Raw genomic sequence first — 21,614 nt, forward strand, 5'->3', positions numbered from 1 at the left:
GGTACGACCCTTGTTGGGCAACCTATCGTAGTCATCTTTGTTTCCTGTTGCATTGAAAATATTAATAGAGTCCCTAATTTGCTCAAGAGAAGGATGCTAGACATCAAAGGTATTCTTGGAGAGAAGCAGGGGAGCAGCAGTTAGGGAGGGAGTCATCATTTCCTAATAACTTGCTGACGTGCAATCTACCATGGCTGGCAGATAAAGGAGGGTATAAAAAGGGATGGAGAGCGGATGGGCATCAGTTGAGAAAAGGCAGCCCACTTATCCACTCACACCACAACTCGGTTTGGAAGAAGAGATTCCTCAAGAAAGCGGAATCATGGACCAAGAGGAATACAGACAGAGAGGTGAGTAAACGGATGAAGTCTTGCTGGAATTCCCACCAGGTTATGATAGTACTTTATAAACTCAAATGGTGCTTACGTTGCTGCTGTTGATTATGTTTACTGTTGTTGTTTGTCACTATTGTTGTTGTTGTTGTTGTTGTTGTTGTTGTTGTTGTTAGGTTCATGTGACTTAAGTTGAGAGCCAGTGTGGTGTAGTGGTTAAGAGCGGTAGACTCGTAATCTGGGGAACCGGGTTCGCGTCTCCGCTCCTCCACATGCAGCTGCTGGGTGACCTTGGGCTAGTCACACTTCTCTGAAGTCTCTCGGCCCCACTCACCTCACAGAGTGTTTGTTGTGGGGGAGGAAGGGAAAGGCGAATGTGAGCCGCTTTGAGACTCCTTCAGGTAGTGATAAAGCGGGATATCAAATCCAAACTCTTCTTCTTCTTCTTCTTAAGTTGGCTGTGTCCATTAATTTCAGTGGTCTCCTCTTAGAAGAACATTGGATGTAATCCATTATTATGATTTCTAGAACATGCTCGGAATTTTATTGTAATTTTGTTTTTACATTGTGCTTCATTTTGTGATTTTGACAAAAGTGGTATGGAAACATTATCTATCCATTCATCCATCTGCATCTATCTGTCTAACTATGCATGCATGCATACATACATACATACATACATACACAGTGGTACCTTGGGTTACAAACACTTCGGGTTACAAACTCCGCTAACCCGGAAGTAGTACCTCGGGTTAAGAAGTTTACCTCAGGATGAGAAGAGAAATCACGCGGTGGTGGAGCAGCGGCAGCGGGAGGCCCCATTAGCTAAAGTGATACCTCAGGTTAAGAACGGTTTCAGGTTAAGAATGGACCTCCGGAACGAATTAAGTTCGTAACCAGAGGGACCACTTTATAAAATAAACAAAGGTGAAACAAAGTCTGCTATTCCTAATAAGAAAAAGTGCTCCATTCAGTCAGACTCCCAGTACACGACGTGTGGTGCAGTGCTGTGGGACGGGTCCACTCAGAAGCAAGTCCCACTGAGTTCTACAGGGCTTACAGATAAATGTGCAGAGGACTGCAGCCTTGGACTCCAACTCCCATCAGCCCCAGCCAACATTGGCAATGGTCAGGGTCAATGGGACCTGAAGTCCAGTAACATCTGGAAGACCACCAGTTCCTCATCCCTCCTTTACAAGCTTATCTCATGTATGTTTCTTCGGAAGCACCACTGTGTTAAACCAATTTAATTCCCCCATATCATTTTTATTAAGTCTGCAACTATATTTCAGAGTACTTGTCATCATATACCCCCCTTTTTTTTACATGCAAAGTTTCTTCTTGACTTCCCTCACCCCTTTCCTGATGTTTGTTTTTTACTCTATTTATCAGCTGTTTTATTACACACATATTTTTATTATCTAAACCCCACTACCACCAGATCTTTCAGTAATCCACTGCTCATATTTCTAATCCTGCTCGTGACTTCATATACTGGTGATAATTTGATAGATATTCCATCAGTGATTTCCAATCCTACTTAAACACTTTATTGTTATGTCCTCTTAATAATTTGGCAGTTAATTCCGCCGTTTCAGCATATTCCAATCAGCTTCACAAGCCATTCCTCCTTAACTGGCAATCCTTTCGTTCAATCAATTTTATTATGGATAAGGACACGTAAGAGTGCAATGCAGTCCTCAGGAGTAAGCGCCCAATTGTCCTCAGTGGGGTTTACACCCTAGTAAGCAGGTGTAAGAATTGCAGCCTTAAACTCTCCTTGGTTCATGGCTCCCAGAACAGCATTGTGAGAGCTCTGGCTCCATCAAAAACTGTGAAGTTGACATCAGGCGACATCGAAAGAAATATCTGTTTGCAGCGATTAATTGGTAGTGGCTGATTCACCCACGCAAGTCGTTGTTTTGATGCCCTGGTGATGAGCATGTAGGGGTGAACTGACCCCGAAATCGATAGGAAAAGCTGTCTCTCAGTTCACAACTGCTTCTTCTTCCAGGAAAAGAGATGGTGGACTACATTTGCCAGTACCTGACCAGCCTTAGAGAGAGGCGGGTGTCTCCTGATGTGCAGCCCGGTTACATGAGAGACCAGCTGCCAGACAGCGCTCCTTTCGAGCCAGAAAGCTGGGACAACATCTTTAAAGACATTGAGAAGATCATCATGCCTGGGGTAAGGACTTCTAGTGAGACGCAACTGCAGTTGTGGCCTGCTTTCATCCCCTACACAAGTCCTTCCTTGAGACCCAGTTCTAAGGACCTGTTTGGAAGACTGTCCCTAAAGGAAGGGCAAACAGGGGCTTCTCTCCCCTTTCATAAGAACTTGCACGAATGTAGCCTCCCAGTTTTTCCTCACAGGTTCATATAAGATCAGCACAAACAGTTGGGCCTGGTGAGCATTTAGTAATAGAATAATAATAATAATTTATCATTTGTACCCTGCCCATCTGGTTGAGTTTCCGCAGCCACTCTGGGCGGCTCCCAATCAAGTGTTAAAAACAATACCCTGCAGGGGTGGCCAGCTCCCAAGTGACTGTGATCTACTCACAGAGTTAAAAACTGGCAGTGATCTACCCCCTTTTTGGGGTTTCAGGTCAAAGCTGTTGAGCTTTTCTTGGGAGAAAACGAAAGCCCTGTTTGGGGGGTTTCAGGTGAAAGAGTTGTTGAGCTCTTTTTTAGGGAGGAGGAAAGCCCCGTTTTTGGGGGTGCAGGGAGAAAATGTTGAGTTTTTTTTAGGCGAGCCAAAGTTGTTGAGCTTCTATGGGGGGAGCCAGTGATCTACCACAGACGTCGAGTGATCTACCGGTAGATCACAATCTACCTGTTGGAGGTGCCTGCAATACAGCATTAAATATTTAAAAACTTCCCTAATCAGGGCTGTCATCAGATGTCTTTTAAAAATAGGATAGCTGTTTATTTCCTTGACATCTAATGGGAGGGCGTTCCACAGGGGGGTGCCACTACCAAGAAGGCCCTCTCCCTGGTTCCCTCACTTCTTGCAGGGAGGGAACCGTCAGAAGACCCTCGGAGCTGGACCTCGGTGGGGGTGGAGACGCTCCTTCAGGTATACAGGACTGAGGCCATTTAGGGCTTTAAAGGAAACGTACTGGGAGTCAATGCAGATCTCTCAAGACCGGTGTTATATGGTCTTGACAGCCATCCCAGTCACCAGTCTAGCTGCCACATTCTGGGTTAATTGCAGTTTCCGGGTCACCTTCAACGGTAGCCCCACATAGAGGGCATTGCAGTAGTCCAAGCGGGAGATAACGAGAGCATGCACCACTCTGGCGAGACAGTCTTTTAATTGATTGCATGATTTTATGATTATGTGTTATACATTTGATGTTAGTCGCTCTGAGCCTGGTTTTGGCTGGGGAGGGCAGGGTATTATTATTATTATTATTATTATTATTATTATTATTATTATTATTATTATCTGCCCTGGGCCAAGGGTTGCAGGGTGGGGTGCCTGCACCTGCTGTCGCCCACCATGGCTGGCAACCCAGCTGCTTGGCCAACCCTCCTGCCCACCTGGAAAGACGCCCCATCTCTTCCCTTCCTAGAGCAAGCCAGGGAGGGAGAAGGTGGAGGACCTCTGAAGCAGCGACAGAAGAAAAAAACAAAATGGAAAGCAGAGGAGATCTAAACTACCAGATCTAAAGCAGCAGCAAAACCCCCCAACAAAAAGTAATTGGGGGTCGGGGAAAGGAGAGGATGTCACCTCATTGCCATAAAGAGGAGGAGAAAGAGACTCACAATATGATTCCCCCCAGCCACACACCCCTTAGAGATTCCCCTGCCTATGTGCTTCCAGCTGCTTTTTCTTGAATGAAGATCTTAATGGGCTGCTGCATCGTTTCTGATGCTACTGGAGTCTCCATAGTTTTTTTTATTATATCTTACTGTTCTCACTGAACTGTATGCTGATCATGTTTACTATTATGGTTGGTTTGGGGGCCTCGCACTTTTATGAGGTACTTTGGTTTTCAATTTGTATTACAATGTGAATGTGGGTTCTTTAAACTCCCAGTTTTCAGAGGGACAGGGCTGGAAGTTCTCTAAATGAAGTCTAACCTCAGTTACAAATTTAGTGGAGGTAGTAAACCGGGCCTTCTCTGCAGTGGCTCCCCATTTGTGGAATGATCTCCCCATGGAGATTTGTCTGGTGCTTTCATTATGCACCTTTAGGTGCCAGGCAAAAACATTCCTCTTCAACCAGGCCTTTCACAGATTGACATCCGATGTCCTTTTAAATGAGTTGTGGGAGGAGGGATTATTGATTTGTTGTTGTTATATTTACTATGTATTTTGTGGTTTTTATGTAGTGAACAACCCTGAGATCTGTGGATGAAGCGTGGTATACAAATTAAATTATTATTATTATTATTATTATAAACTAATAATGTGTCAGACTCTGGCATTTGCAACATGGAGATAATGCTGTCCTACCTTGTAGGTTGTTTTCTTTTTGTAAGGTACACGAAGCATTTTGAACATTTGGAAAGTGTGGAATCAAAGCTCAGTAGTTATTTTTTGTGATATTTTTGTGATAGTAGTAGCTGCAAAATTAACAAAGGCATTCGTTATAATGCCAAGGTTGCAGATTCGATCCCCGTATGGGTCGGCTTCATATTCCTGCCTAAATACGATAAATAATGAGACGAAACAAGAAAACTGTATACTGTGATGGCTTTCTTCTTTGAAAATCTGTATCGCTTCCTCTTTATGGAGGGGTTTCCATTTCCTCTTAACAGGCATGTTTCGTTGAGATAAATGGTTTTGCTGTAGTGAGACATTTATCTACTAGTCCCACATTCTTCTGTTTCCTTCGACATTAATAAAAAAATGCACAGATGCTTCCATCAGATCTGAGATGCGCTCAGCAGGGACTGCAGTCCTCCCCCCCTTTGCGGTCTAACAACCGGGGTAAAGGAGGTCGAAGATCTTGTGCCTTTAATTCCGGGGTAGACAGCTTCCCCTATCTCCTGCCAAGCACCACATTTCTCGCGGGGGGGGGGGGGAGAGGAGCAATCTGCATGACAGCGGTGGGTGGAGCCACAGCCCAAAGTGGGAAGGGCCAAAGTCAAAGTGGGTGGAGTTTGCAAAGTAGGCAGGGAGCTTTGAAAAGCGACATGGAGCTAAGCTGTAGGTTTCACACGCATCCTTTTAATTGTGCAGAAGACAGAACACCACTAGAAACAACGGAGAGGGCATTTGCAGGTGGGGCTCTCTGCTTTAGACCCTCCAAGTGTCCCTATTTTCCACGGACAGTCCTGGATTTACAGAAGCCGTCCTGGTTTCTGATTTGATCCCGGAATGTCCTCATGTATCTTTATATTTGTTGGAAGCTGCCTAGAGTGTCTGGGGCGACCCAGTTAAATGAGCGGGGTATAAATAGTAAAATTGAGAGGATGTCCCTTCAGGATATACCTGAAGGAGCATCTCCACCCCCATCGTTCTGCCCGGACACTGAGGTCCAGTGCCAAGGGCCTTCTGGCGGTTCGCTCACTGAGAGAAGTGAGGTTACAGGGAATGAGGCAGAGGGCCTTCTTGGTAGTGGCAGCCACCCTGTGGAACGCCCTCCCTTCAGATGTCAAGGAAATAAAAAACTACAGTCATACCTCGGGTTACAGCCGCTTCAGGTTGTGCGTTTTCGGGTTGCGCACCACGCCGAACCCAGAAGTACTGGAATGGGTTACCTTCGTGTTTTGACGCTCGCGCATGCGCAGAAACACCAAATCGCGCTTTGCGCATGCGCAGAAGCGGTGCTGTGGGTTGCGAATGCTGCGGGTTGCGGACGTGCCTCCCGCACGGATCACGTTCGCAACCCAAGCATCCATTGTATCTTACTTTTAGAAGACATCTTAGGGAAGTTTTTAATGTTTGATGTTTTATAGCATTATTATTATTATTATTATTATTATTATTATTATTATTATTATTCTGTTTGGAGCTGCCCAGAGTGGCTGGGGAAACCCAGACAGATGGGCAGGTTATAAATAATAAATAATAATTTATTATTATTTTCATCTGAGAAATGTTGGAGGGCAAGTTAAGGTAACCTTTTGCTCCTTTTCACTTGTTTTCTGCAGTAATCAACCCTTTCTCACCTTCTCATTAGCTTCCCGACTCTTGTTTTTAACCCAGGTTGTCCATTGGCAGAGTCCACACATGCATGCCTACTTTCCGGCTCTCACATCCTGGCCTTCACTCCTGGGCGACATGCTGGCAGACGCCATTAATTGCTTGGGATTTACCTGGGTAAATGACACCGCTTTTCTTTGTAGTTTTCATGCTGAATTGATGCTGCTCAACAAAATCATGGTTGTCGACTGCTGAAAGACTTTGTACCTGATTAACCTTTTCAATATACGTTTATTCTATCAACATTTGTCATTTATCAACTACCTATGTACATAGCTGGCATTATAATAGCATTGCCTCTCTGAGATATTGTCTTCTCTTCAATCAGGCCTTTGGCTGATTGATATTCTACAGCAGTGGTTCCCAATTAGCTAATTAATGAAGACTATTATCAAAAGCCAAGTTTTGAAAATTGAAAATTTCAATAACTCTATGGTAGTTACCTCTGCAAAGCAATTTTTTGAACAAAATGTGGAGTAGCCCCTAATAAGCAAAGGATTTTAGCTATACACCCGTACCTTGGATCCCCAACGCCTTGGTACTCAGACGCTCTGGCTCCCGAAGGCCGCAAACCTAGAAGTGAGTGTTCCGGTTTGCGAACGTTCTTTGGAACCCGAATGTCCGATGTGGCTTCCCCGGCTTCCGATTGGCTGCATGAGCTTCTTGCAGCCAATCAGAAGCCGCGCTTTGGTTCCCGAAGTCAAATAGACTTCCGGAATGGATTCCGTTCGACTTCCAAGGTACTAAAAAACAGACCGGGGCTGAGCGATATCTGGTTTTCAACATTGTGATATATCAGCAGCGAAATACCGCAATATTCTGATATATCACGATGTCTGAAATTGGAGATAAGGCGTGGGGATGAGAGAAGGAGCAGCTGCGGAGATCGAATGGGTGGGGGGAGGAGAGGAAGCAGAGTCACCTCCGCCACATGGTTTGAATGGGAAAGGATGGGGATGGAGGGGTGCATCAAGCCACTGTCAGCGGTGGCAGTGAGTGAAAATGCATGTCCACTGTGGCTTCTTCTTTCCTGCTGACCGAGAAAAGTTGCTCAGTCTCGGGGCCAGGGGAAGGTAGTTCCACGATGCCTAGAAGTGAGGGCGACCAGCTGCCCTGGTCTCCCTTGCATGAGGGAAGGCAGCTCAGATCAGCAGCATCAGCGGCTGAGCTCATTGAGCAACATCGGCAAAAGGGATGCGGGTGGCGCTGTGGTCTAAACCACTGAGCCTCTTGGGCTTGCCGATGGGAAGGCCAGGAGTTTGAATCCGTGTGATGGAGTGAGTTCCTGTTGCTCTGTCCTAGCTCCTGCCAACCTAGCAGTTTGAAAGCACACCAGTGCAAGTAGATAAATAGGTACCGCTGCGGCAGGAAGGTAAACACTGTTTCTGTGCGCTCTGGCTTCTGTCTCGGTGTCCCGTTGTGCCAGAAGCGGTTTAGTCCTGCTGGCATGCACACGAAAGCTCATACCAAGAACAAACTCAGTTGGTCTCTAAGGTGCTACTGGAAAGAATTTCCTATTTTGTTTCTGTAAGGTAGGGTTGGGGAAGAAATCCAGTAGTTTTCATTTTAATGCAATCTTATCTAATTTGCTCTGATATGCAAAATGAAAGGCCTCAATGCTTTATTATTATTATTATTATTATTATTATTATTATTATTATTATTAAGTTATACTGCAAATACATACAAATCAAAAATTTTAAACGTGAAAAGAAGAAAAAAGATTTTAAAAGGTTAGAAAGAACCAAAAAAGAAAAGGAAAAGAAAAGAGAGAATAAAAGCAGAAATCTAAATAAATTACACAAACTAATACAATGAAATCTTAATGAAGATAAGAAAAAAATCATAGATGGATGCTTTAAAATTTGAACTTCTCCAAATGCGACAATGCAATTTTCCAGCATACATACATATCCTTTATTCGACCGATAGTCAGAAGAAACATTTCTCAGTACAAAATTATACAACTAAAAAAAACAAACATCAGAAGAATACACAACTAAAATAGGACAGCACTAGTAAACCTTATAAAGATAACCCAATTTTCCAGCTAAACAAAATGCATACAAAATCACAAATATGAAAAAACCCCACAACCCATCATATTAAGGGAAATTGCTTTGCAGAAATATGCATGTGAGGAAAACTTTCATACAAAGATATGCATGCCAGGAGAATTGGCATTAAATGATGATGATGATGATGTTTTCACAGGGATTTCAAACAAACCACAAACTGCTGTGGGAATGTTAAGGGCTGACCTTAAGAGTGGAAAAAAATGAGAAGCTGAAACTGAGAGATCCAAGCATCCCTACTCACGAGTAGGCTGCAGGTCTAGCAGCTTCCCATTCCCATATTCCTTCACCGGTAGGCTTTGACCCAGTAAAAAGAGACCCTTTTACTCATCCTGTATCTCTTTCACACTTGCAGGCATCCAGCCCAGCCTGCACAGAACTGGAAATGAACGTGATGGACTGGTTGGCTCAGATGTTAGGTCTCCCAAATTTCTTCTTGCATCATCATCCAGACAGCAGGGGCGGAGGTATCCTGCAGGTAGGAGGGCTGTGTGTTTTCTTTGGTTTTAGTCTGAACATGCTCACAACTTCTAGTGCAAGAGATGGGGAACCCCAAAACTCCCATCAGCCACAGCTAGCATGACCAATGGTCAGTGATGATGTGAGTTCATCAACATCTGGAGGGCCACCATTTCCCTACTCTCTCTCTCTCTCTCTCTCTCTCTCTCTCTCTCTCTCTCTCTCTCTCTCTCTCTTTTTTAAGCCTACGGCATCCAGTATTCCTCAGTGATCTCCCATCCAAGTACTAACCAGGCCTGACCCTTCTTAGCTTCTGAAATCAGACAAAATCAGGCACGTATGGCCATAGACATAATTTCCCTATTACAGTCTTACCTCATGTTGCGTACGCTCCGTGTTGCATACGTTCGAGTTGCGTACGTTCGCGACCTGGAAGTCCTCCACAGAGCGTGTGCGATGCGCGGGTGCGCGCGGGTACGCAGAAGCGTTCTGCACACTTTGCGCATGTGCAGAAGCGCAAAAAACCGCGAACTTCTGGGTTTTTGTGTGTGTGAGTTCGTGTTATGTACGCCCAGGTTACGTGGCACGACCCGGAACGGATCGCGTACATAACACAGGGTACCACTGTATTGTTCTACCATATTGTTTGGACATCTGCAGAATAGTTTGTGACGTGCCTTGAACAAAAATGAATATATCTATATCTATATCTATATCATCTATATCTATATCTATATCTATATGGGGTTTTCAGGTTAGAATTTTACCATCACATATCCAACATACAACATAGAAACAAGATTCCAGAGAAACTCCTGCACTTCCCTCCTGCCCTTTGTGGGTCCTAGTGTTAATCATTTCCTTCTGCATCTTTTATAATAATCCAAATCTTTTACCTCTCCATTGTGTCCAGAATTCACCATTAAACTACAGTACAAATGTTATTCCAACCCCACTAACGATTTTAACTGTTTACAATGGTTTTAAAGATAAATTATAAATTTTCCCCGTTCCTTATTAAAATTTTGGTCTCCCTGATTTCTGATTCTTCCGGTCATTTTAGCCATTGTTGCATAATCAATCAACTTGATCTGCCATTCTTCTCTGGTACGGACTTTATCTTCTTTCCATCTCTGGACCAATAATGTCTGCATAGCCGTGCTCACATACATAAATAGTCTTAAGACTAAAAAAAAGCATTGTTATAAATGCGAGAGATAAATATCATTTCTTTGAGCAAACAGTAGGTGTCACCATCGGCCTGCGATGAAATGATTCGTAGATCGCAACCTGCAGTGGGGACAAAATGAATTAGCAGTTTGTAGATTAAAACAGCCAGGTACAGTTTTCTAGCTGAAGGAGCCCGTAGCTCAGAGACACAGCACAGGCTCTGCATGTGGAAAGTCACAAGTTCAATCCCTGATAATTTCCAGTTAAAAAATGGAGATGGCAAGTACGTAGATGGCAAGAAAAACTTCAACCAGCTGCTATTCAGAAAGCTTTAGCTGAGCTAAATAGTCTGACCTGTATCACTTCCAGACAGAGGCATACCTAGGCTCCCTTGCACCCTTAGCAAGGAGCTCTGCTGAAGCACCCAGAGGAACCTCTATGCTTCACCCAGCCATGCAGAGCAGAGGAGGAGTGGCGTGAAGGGGGTGGCGACTCCTAGGTTCCAACATTTCTCTGGTGAAAATAGGGATGTCCTATTCAATAATAACTGGACAGGCGATAAATGATCTGCTTTGTCCTCTGGCCCCAGTCACCATTGCCATGTGGCCTGGGAACCTCTGGATAGAAATGTATTAATTATGGAACTAAACTGACAATATCATCATACAAAAAGTATACATAGATATTTCCTCAGAGGCAAAGCCTATATATGCTTTAAAACATCAAAGTGCTGATTCAAAGTGCAATATACAAAGTGCAATATAATGTTAAAGATGGTTATGCAAAAGTCTATAAGATGCATGGGTCCATCCTCCCAATGTTGGAGAAGGTTACACAAAGTCACTCAGACATGTGGGTATGTCCTCCCGACGGGTGGCCAGCTTCAAATCTTCCCATTTCACCAGCAGTTTCGTCAAGGTCTGGACTTTATCTTTGATAACAACAATACAAACCATCAACTTTACTAGAGATATAAGTTCAATTATTAAGTTGAATTATACAATAAAAAGGCTTAATAAAGTTTCATGTATTGTCAGTTTAGTTCCATAATTAATACATTTCTATCCAGAGATATACACGGTTTTGTATTTTATCTGAGGTACAGTTACCGTGACTGTCTGTTGTTGTTTCTACTATGTGGCCTGGGAAGGCTACCCAGAAGCAGGGACGGAGGAAGGGGGTGCGGTGAGGGGGGGTTGCCCCAGTTGTCACCACTGAGGGGGTGACAAAATGCCAGGCTGCACTGACCGCAGGGCCTGCAGCGCGCCCGAGCCACACTTTTCTCCTGGGTGGCTTGGGCGCCCGCAGGCTCCATGCTGCCCCAAACGGTCCATCCACCACCTCCCCCTCAGCTGTAGGGTGGCTGAGTGGGAGGAGGCAGGCAGACTGCTCGGAGGCCCCGCGGAGTGTCCTGCCCCAGCTCGCCCCGCCCCATGGGTGTCTGGCCCCGCCCATGGGCGCAGGGCACACGCGCTGCTCCAGGCTCCCGATTGGCTTGCTCCGCCACTGCCCAGAAGTAAATAAGACCCTCAGGATGAAAAGGGTTCTCCACCTCTGAGGTCGAGCAATTGTTATGCAACACTTTTGCAGTGCGTTTCGCCGTCAAAGGTGCCAAATCCACTTTAATTGCATAGACTCAATATACCAGTTTGTGACTGAATCGCACCCATAAAATAGCGACAGTCTGGAAGGGGCCTGGATATATAAGCGAGCTTCTTATATACCTGCTGTGTGTGTTTGTGATATAGGTCGCTGTTAATAATAAGGAGAGTTTCTTTCTTTCTGCAGAGCACAGTTAGTGAATCAACCCTGGTTGCTCTGTTGGCTGCGAGGAAGAATAAAATTCTGGAAATGAAGGAGTCTGAGCCAGGTGCAGACGATTCTGCTCTGAACTCTCGTCTCATTGCTTATGCCTCAGATCAGGTAAATGAGAGAGTGTGTCTGCATGTATATGAGTTAGGCCCCATCTGGACTATACATTTAAAACAGTATCATACTGCTTTAAACAGTCACGGTTTCCTCCCAAAGATCCTGGGAAATTGTAGTTTGTTGAGGGTGCTGAGAGTTGTTGACTCCAGTTGTAGGCACCACAGTTTAAGAAGGATATTGACAATAAGTGCCAGCAGATGACCAAAACCAAGCCTTATGAGGAATGGTTGAAGGAGCTGGGCATAATTAGACGGATAAAAGGAAACTTTTATGTTATGATAGCTACCTTCAAATATCTACAGGGCTGCTACACAGAAGATGGAGCAAAATCATTTTCTGCTGCTCTAGAGGGTAGGACTTGAAGCAGTGGGTACTCATTCTGATTTGTTTGCAAGGAGGTTAAATTACCTTGCATCCATGCCTTAACCCACACGTTACTTATCATTAAAAAGTCTGATCTGTTGGGGAAGTGGGTTTGTTGTGCACGACTTCCCGATCAACTCTGATCGTGCAACATGAATTTAGTTGTTTGGATGCCACTCAAAAATATCAACAGTCTGGAAGGGCCCCCTGTTTTTGATGCAGGCCTGCATGTGTAGGGGTGTGGGTTTTGGAAAAAGAAGGGCGTGTTAAGGTAAAGGACCCCTGATAGTTAAGTCCAGTCACGGATGACTTTGGGGTTGCGGCACTCATCTTGCTTTACTGGCCGAGGGAGCCGCCGTTTGTCCACAGACAGTTTTTCCAGGTCATGTGGCCAGCATGACTAAGCCGCTTCTGGCGAAACCAGAGCAGTGCACAGAAACGTCATTTACCTTCCCGCCGGAGCGGTACCTATTTATCTACTTGCACTGTGTGCTTTCGAACAGCTAGGTTGGCAGGAGCTGGGACAGAGCAACACCTATCCTTTAAAATATATGGGCTGAATCTATGCACCAAGGACAAATCTGCTCAGGTCTTCAGCCAAACTTAACTGTAATTGTATTGACTGAATCTTGTTGTAGTATGGGCTCCTCTTGACCAACACTACCAGCGGATGATTCCCTGGAATTTCCTTGCTTGTCTTCTCAGGCTCACTCCTCAGTAGAAAAAGCAGGTTTAATTTCCCTCGTGAAGATGAGATTTCTTCCTGTGGATGAAAATTTTTCCTTGAGAGGAGAAACCTTGAAAAAAGCCATTGAAGAAGACAGAAGCCGTGGCCTGGTGCCCATCTTTGTAAGTTTTGTTCTCTATATACTTGGAAGGCTATTGGCCTTGATGGTTCTCCTCTACTTCCTTGGTTGAAATATTGCTTCTGTCTGGTGTACCCATTTCCAACTTAGACAGTACTTCATGCAACATTTTAATGTATAACTGCAGCTTAAAATCTGTACTCTGAACTAAAATATAAAGACCTTCTCTTTTGTCTAAAAAATAAAAATAAATGTTGCTTCTGAGTGCCAGTTTCTGGAAACCACATGAAAGGAGAGTGCTCTTGTGCTTGGTTTCTGTGTGAGGTTTTCCCCGAGGCATCTGGTTGGCCACTGTGAGAACAAGATATTGGACTAGATAGATAGATAGATAAATGATAGATAGATAGATAGATAGATGATAGATAGATGATAGATACTGGTAGATAGTTAGATAGAACAGCAACTTCTGAGCATAAAACTATGGTTGAAGAAAGACATGTGACACTTGCTTTTCAGAGCTGAAGGTTGTGGAAGCACTGACGTTGTTTAGAACGTGTCCAGCCATTCTTTCCATCTCTGGTTAAAACAAGTTGTGCAGGTTTTCCCTAACACTTGCAAAACCTGTTTTATCAGCAGCTGCCATGGGTCACTCCATGAACAATGATGTCTCTCCCGTATTGCCTTCAACTCCCTGAAAACTGATGGCCGACTTCTCTCCATCCTGCGAGTGGACATTTTGTTAACCAATAAATTCGTGTCTCTGGTGTTTTTGGATGTTCTGCTGCGCTTTCTTGACAACTCCCTGTTTTTGCCTAGGTTTGTGCAACTCTCGGAACAACTGGAGTCTGTGCTTTTGACAGCCTTTCGGAGCTGGGACCCTTATGTAAGTAGTCTCAATACTTCTCAAAAGGGACCGTTATAACAAGTCTTAGATGGTGACCAAGCCTTACCCCAAGCAAATCTCTGATTCTAGATTTTATGGCAATGCAACAGCTTGTGCAAGTATCAGCTGTTGGACAGCTTCTACTAGTGCAATTGTTGCATTAGATCTCATTGTTGTGCAGCCTTTAAATTCTGTCTTCTGCCGGTGCTAGGGCAGGCAGAGAACATTCAGTACATCTCTATACCTTCTCAAACATCACCTTCAATTGATCATTAGGTTCTAAAGAGGGACTCTGGCTTCATGTCGATGCTGCCTATGCTGGGACAGCGTTTCTCTGCCCAGAATTCAGAACGTTTTTGACTGGAATAGAATATGCAGATTCTTTTACCTTCAACCCTTCCAAATGGATGATGGTTCACTTCGACTGCACAGCGTTCTGGTGAGTGTGAGGCTCAAAGCTTGCACATACATGAAATTCCAAGTCTCTGCAATTCCCCACAATGACCAATTATCCCCCCCCCCCCCGCGGTCCCTATTTGTATAGGATCAAGGATAAAAACAAGCTGCAGCAAACTTTCAGTGTTAATCCCATCTACCTCAGACATCCCAACACAGGGTCAGCCACGGATTTCATGGTGAGTAAATTGAATACAAACGGGTGCTGTTCTAGACTAGACACCAGATTTCTGTGTTTGTTTGCAAAATAGCAGTAGGGGGCTGATTCTCTCCTCCTTTGTCTTTTCTCCCATAAGAAATCCCCACAAAATTATTTACCTCCTTAGGTGAAACATACATCATCATCACCAGTAGTAGTTCTTAAATATTAGTCTTCTTCTTTGGTGATCCCTTGTAGCCGAGTAAAGGCTGTTCTTCAACTGGAGCACTTGCAGGCCAGTGTTTCCCAGTTGTCGGTGTTTATACTATATTTTTAAAGATTTGCCTTAGGTAAAGGTAAAGGGACCCCTGACCATTAGGTACAGTCGTGTCCGACTCTGGGGTTGTGGCGCTCATCTTGCTTTACTGGCCGAGGGAATCAGCGTACAACTTCCGGGTCATGTGGCCTGCATGACTAAGCCTCTTCTGGCGAACTAGAGCAGCGCACAGAAACGCCGTTTACCTTCCCATCGGAGCGGTACCTATTTATCTACTTGCACTTTTGACGTGCTTTCGAACTGCTAGGTGGGCAGGAGCAGGGACCGAGCAACGGGAGCTCACCCCATCGCGGTGATTCGAACCTCCGACCTTCTGATCAGCAAGCCCTAGGCTTTGTGGTTTAACCCATAGCGCCACCCACGTAGTCTTTAAACCGCTTTTGTTATCACCAGTATTACACCTTCCATTTTTTAAGTTCGGAATAGAGTGGTTGCTTTGGAAGACATATTAGTCTCATATTAGTCTCATATATGTCACATATTAGTATGTGACATATGACTCCCATCAAATTATCCTGGGAATTGTCATTTGTTAAGGGTGCTGAGAGGGACGTGGGTGGCACTGTGTGTTAAACCACAGAGCCTACGGCTTGCCGATCAGAAGGTCAGCAGTTCGAATCCCCGCGATGGGGTGCGCTCCTGTTGCTCGGTCCCTGCTCCTGCCAACCTAGCAGTTGGAAAGCACGTCAAAGTGCAAGTAGATAAATAGGTACTGCTCTGGTGGAAAGGTAAACAGAGTTGCCGTGTGCTGCTCTGGTTCGCCAGAAGTGGCTTAGTCATGCTGGCCACATGACCTGGAAGCTGTCTGCGGACAAACACCGGCTCCCTCAGCCTATAGAGCAAGATGAGCACTGCAACCCCAGAGCCGTCCGCAACCGTCAGGGTTCCCTTTACCTTTAAGGGTGCTGAGAGTTGTTAGTAGACCCTTATTCCCCCCACAGAGCTGCACTCTTGGGAAGAAGAATCGATTGTTGAACTACTTTGAGCACTGCACCTCTGGGAGGGGAATAGGAGGTCTCCTAACAAAAACCCTTAATAAACCACAGTTCCTAGATTCTTTTGGGGGGATGGAGAAGCCACGACTGTTTAAAATGGTATCCTAGTGCTTGAAATGGGAACTTGGTTCCTGAAACAAGATGGACGGGCTCAAATGTGTTTGGAGGGCATGCCCTATGGCTAGGAAGACCTTTGCCCTAATCTCACTAGTGGTGAATTCTCCAGTTATTCAGTCATGAGGGGGATATTTACTTATTTGCCTGATTTATATAGATTTATAAAATTTTGTACACTGCCCTTCACCTGTAGATCTCAGGAGGAGGAACCACTTTTTATTCGTTCTTTGTTTACTGGGGGGGGGGGGAGATACTAGGAGAGATTCCTGCCCCCGTTCTCTCTTTAATTCTAACTCAAATGAGGCCTTGTGGGCATCTGGTCTCTGTTTGGACGCACACAAAATGCAGACTGTGACTGATGGGAGCAATAGTCCAAAACAGCTGGAGGGCAACAGGTTTGGGAAGGCTGCAGAAGTGTATTATCGGAAACGCAGATGCGTGAGCTTTCTCTGTTGCCGAGGTACAGTCGCTCCCCATCAGTAAGTAGAATGAGATCCCAGATATGTAGCTTTCGTGCCCATGGCAGGTTTCAACATCCAACCCTTCTCCACCTTTTCCTCCAAGCTAACCTCTGGCTGTTGTTTGATTTACAGCACTGGCAAATCCCACTGAGCCGAAGGTTTCGTTCTCTGAAGCTCTGGTTTGTGATCCGCTCGTTTGGTGTGAAGAAGCTTCAAGACCACGTCAGACATGTAGGTTAGCTGGAGGTGTAAATATGTCACTGGGCATGGGCGAATCTGTCAATTTTGGTTTCTGACCCCCGCCCCCTTAAACACAGTTCTTAAGCCAGTGTGGTGTAGTGGTTAAGAGCGGTAGTCTCGTAATCTGGGGAACCGGGTTCGCGTCTCCGCTCTTCCACATGCAGCTGCTGGGTGACCTTGGGCTAGTCACACTTCTTTGAAGTCTCTCAGCTCCGCTCACCTCACAGAGTGTTTGTTGTGGGGGAGGAAGGGAAAGGAGAATGTTAGCCGCTTTGAGACTCCTTCGGGTAGTGATAAAGCGGGATTTCAAATCCAAACTCTTCTTCTTCTTCTTCTTCTTCTTCTTCTTCTTCTTCTTCATGAAAACCCATTGGCGTTTTTGTATGGATTTCTCCTAACAATATATCCAGCTGGGATAGCTCAGTTGGTAGAGCATGAGACTCTTAATCTCAGGGTTGTAGGTTTGAGCCCCATGTTGGGCAAAAGATTCCTGCATTGCATGGGGTTGGACTAGATGACCCTTGTGGTCCCCTCCAGCTCTACAACTCTATGATTCTATATACATCTGTGCTGGCAACTTTGTGTAATATGCAAAACTTTGACTAATGAGTCAGATAGGAAAGCAAGCTTGCTAGCCAGCAGCCAGGCAGAGTTTTTAGGTGCCAACGGTGAGTGGGTACCCCATAGTTTCTCCAGCCCTTCTGTATGTTAAAATGTTAACTACTTAAAGTTTTGAGGGTGGTCAGGGACGCCTGTTTTGTTCTGGGCAAGATTATGTTTTCATTTTAATTCTGCATCCTATGACTTTTGCACTGCTGTTGGAAATAATAATTGTTTATGCTAAAATAAGAGGACAAAATGATCTTTTTATAGAAGAATGGAGGCCGCTGGTGCATTACCTATCAAACTATAATTCTCATATGAAATCACGTGCAGGATTTGAGATAGGAGCCATGGAAGAATGTAGAAAATAGATTTTGCGGGCTTAAAAAAAATAAATGTAGTTGGGATTTAATGCAGCTATTAAGGGGGAATTCTAAAAAATCAAGGAATGAGGGGCAGGAAGTCAAGAAGAAAATGTGTAAAAAAAAATAAACAAACCAATACCTATGATTGGAGTTATGTAATAATTTGGAAGATTTAATTAAAAAAAATCATTGTAAAACATTAATTGCTTATGCTTTTTTTTTTTTGGAAACTCTAGGGCACCGAGATGGCCAAATATTTTGAGTCACTGGTTAGAAGTGATCCCCTGTTTGAAATCCCTGCTAAGAGACACCTTGGACTGGTTGTGTTTCGTTTAAAGGTAAGAGTAAATGTTCCCTCTCTAGAATTTAACACAATCCACTTCACCCCCCCCCAAAAAAAAAGCTATGAAGAAAGAGCGTAGAGAGAATGAATCACTATGAGCATCTCTTGCATACATCAGATCTTCAATGAAAGGCTGAAGGTGTGGTGGTGGTGGAATGCAGACAGGCCATTAACAAGGCTGCTCCATATCCCTCAGTGTAGATACAGTCTAAGTTACTGGCTGTTTCCACATTCTAGTTGCTATGGGTGAGGGAGAAAAATCCGCTAATTTATCCACTTCCAAGTATATCTTTATAAACTTCTATCATGCATACACACCCTCCACCAAGTCATCTTTTAATAGGAAAAAGCATAATTTTAGTTCACTGGTGCTGTTCCAGATTCCTGGTTAATCAAAGGCTATGATGGGAATTTGTGCATTCAGTTGCATGGCCTCTCTCTTTGGTGCTGACCTTTAAAGCCCTCAACGGCCTCGGCCCAGTATACCTAAAGCAGTGTCTCCACCCCCATCGTTCAGCCAGGAAACTGAGGTCCAGCGCCGAGGGCCTTCTGGTGGTTCCCTCCCTGCGAGAAGTGAGGTTACAGGGAACCAGAGGGCCTTCTCGGTGGTGGCGCCCGCCCTTTGGAGCGACCTCCCATCAGATGTCAAGGAAATAATTAGCTACAGTGGTGCCCCGCTAGACGAATGCCTCGCTAGACAAAAAACTCGCTAGACGAAAGGCATTCGCTAGTGGGAGGCTGCCCCGCAAGACGAAAAAGTCTATGGGGCTGCCTCGCAAGACGGGAAAAAAATTTTTTGGCGCGAAAACCTCCATGCTCCATTGCCGCTTCGCTAGACGAAAAATTCGCTCTACAAAGACACTCGTAGAACGAATTATTTTCGTCTAGCGGGGCACCACTGTATCTGACTTTTAGAAGACATCTGAAGGCAGCCCTGTTGGGGGAAGTTTTTAATTTTTGATGTTTTACCGTGTTTTTAATATTCTGTTTGGAGCCACCCAGAGTGGCCGGGGAAACCCAGCTAGTTGGGCGGGGCATAAATAATAAATTATTCTTATATTATTACTTTGAAAACAATTTGTACGTGCATTATCACAATATGACTATATTTCGAAAACAGGGCCCTAACTGGATGACAGAAAAGGTCTTAAAAGATCTGAACAAATCGGGAAAGCTCTTTGTTATTCCGGCAACGGTTCACGACAAGTTCATCATTCGGTTCACTGTGACGTCTCAGTTTACGACCATAGAAGACATTCGGCGAGACTGGGCCCTCATCCAACAGGCTGCGGTCCAAGTCTTAAACATGCATCGTACGCCCAAACCTGCCGCCATCTCAGAGGAAGGGGTCAACGTTCCCGACGTGATAACCAGCCCCGTTTCGAAATCAATAGGTGCTGCTCCCTTCTTTTATTTAGAGGAAGAAAGCAAAACGTCCCAGTGTAAAATAACTGTGCAGCCTCGAAGAGGCTCTCTAAGCCCTTCTCCGTGGTTGTTCAGTGAAAATGTCGCCGTGCCTGAGGATCCCCATTTGGAAGACTGCTTCGCGGAAGGCAGCGTGAGCCCCAACAACCACAAAGTGCCCTCATTCTCTGTTCAAAGCAAGAAGAGGACAGCCCGCTCCCTCAGTGTGCCAACAGCTGGGTTTTGGGAAGCGAGCCACCCAAAGGCCATGGGCTTGGAATTCCCCGGGAAGAGCGGACCTTGCGCCGGCGAGAAACTCCTTTCCCAATTGCCCAGAGAGATACTGATGCTCAAGAAAAGCACCCTGAAGAAACACCTGAAATTTTACAGCGTGCCCAGCTTTCCGGAATGCACGATTCAGTGCGGGCTCCAGCTGCCGTGCTGCCCCCTACAGGCCACCGTGTAGTCATTCCTCCAACCACAGCGGCTGTCCCCCTCCTCTCCTCGAGGCAGCGAGAACCAAAGCCTGCTTATTCTCATGCAATGCAATAATCTACGACCCTCTCTAATAATATATATATATAATAATAATTATATTAGTTACAGAAGACTCTGTGCTATTTTTTTTAAGCCTGTATATTTAATAAGTTCAAAAGATAAATAAAACTATTTAGCATTGTGCCTGGCATTTCATGTTTCCTTGCGGATTCTCCGCTTCCATATATTACTCAATGGAGTTTTCCCATTGTGGGCTGGTAAGCTATCATACAAAAGGGGGTCGCAACTACAGGCCCATCAGTTCAAAACTGGCCCCTTGAGAATTGGTGGGGGGTTTTTTTGTACAATCTTTTTTATTCAGTGTTACACTACGCATTTAAATTCAAACATTAAGCAGAGTCTTTAAGCAGAGGCTTGACAGCCATCTGTCAGGAATGCTTTGATGGTGTTTCCTGCTTGGCAGGGGGTTGGACTAGATGGCCCTTGTGGTCTCTTCCAACTCTATGATTCTATGATTAGACATCACCATCAGCATTTGGGATTCCCTGAATCTTGACTCCCCTCCACCCTTCCATGGTTTCCATATTCAATCTTTTTCGATTGCATCACATATTTTCTCTATTTTTCTTAAATAATCCATTTTTTACCTTAGTTTTTGGTACATTACAAACGTTACTCAAACCCTGCCAAAGTTTTTAGTTGTTTTACAGTGTCAACAGATGTCATTTTCCTCATGGTGTTTTCAGGCCAGGAAATCTGTAGGATTTCTGTCTTTTTGATGCACAAAAACTTTTGCTAGGATGAAAAGTTGTCAAGTGTCCTCAGTCTTTCTAGTTTCAGAAGAAGGAATAGCACCAACAGAGGTTGCAACGAGAGATGCTGTCAAGGAAACCATGTTCTTCTTTCTGTTGGAAAAACACCACAAACCAATAGCTAGAAATAAGTTATACTTGAAACTTGTGGGATTTGTTTTGCGAAACGGTAGTGAAAGATAGACGTGCCTGGCGTGCTCTGGTCCATGGGGTCACGAAGAGTCAGACACGACTGAAAAAATATTTGTTCCATAAATTTTGTTGTTGTTCAGTCGTTCAGTCGTGTCTGACTCTTCGGACACGACTGAACACACAACAAAATTTATGGAACAAATATTTTACACATGTTACATCATTGCTGAGTTAGGAGCATCTACTTTATAGAACAAGGATATCCTGAGATTTGGGGGCATTTGTCACAATGATTGGGCAATCTAGAAAAGGGTTGAATAGGTCAAGGTGGTCTGAAGGTGAATTCACTTGCTCCAGGACCATTTTGATTTCCAGCGACCACTAGGCCTCTCTACACAGGGATAATGGAGATGTTCATTCAACACTCAGTAAGCCACATGACAGGAACTCGTATGCAGGCCATGCAGATTTTAGTGCTAAAAGTAATCTGTATGTAAAACAGATCCTGAAGTTGAGGCTCCAGTACTTTGGCCACCT

The 21,614-nt window shown here is 44.6% G+C and overlaps 1 protein-coding gene across 1 annotated transcript; it reads left to right on the plus strand.

The window, feature by feature from the left end:
• The first annotated feature begins 275 nt into the window (after window positions 1-275).
• HDC (histidine decarboxylase) lies at window positions 276-20,202 on the plus strand. Its single transcript, XM_033167913.1, has 12 exons — window positions 276-350; window positions 2,347-2,519; window positions 6,494-6,607; window positions 8,921-9,043; window positions 11,983-12,117; window positions 13,192-13,335; window positions 14,109-14,175; window positions 14,452-14,614; window positions 14,720-14,810; window positions 16,813-16,911; window positions 18,125-18,226; window positions 19,352-20,202. Exons 1-12 carry the CDS (start codon window positions 323-325, stop codon window positions 20,099-20,101), a joined length of 1,989 nt encoding a protein of 662 aa, XP_033023804.1. The 5' UTR covers window positions 276-322; the 3' UTR covers window positions 20,102-20,202.
• The last annotated feature ends 1,412 nt before the right edge of the window (window positions 20,203-21,614 follow it).

The sequence above is a fragment of the Lacerta agilis genome, chromosome 13, assembly GCF_009819535.1.
Source record: "Lacerta agilis isolate rLacAgi1 chromosome 13, rLacAgi1.pri, whole genome shotgun sequence".
In the NCBI taxonomy this organism is placed as follows: Eukaryota; Metazoa; Chordata; class Lepidosauria; order Squamata; family Lacertidae; genus Lacerta; species Lacerta agilis.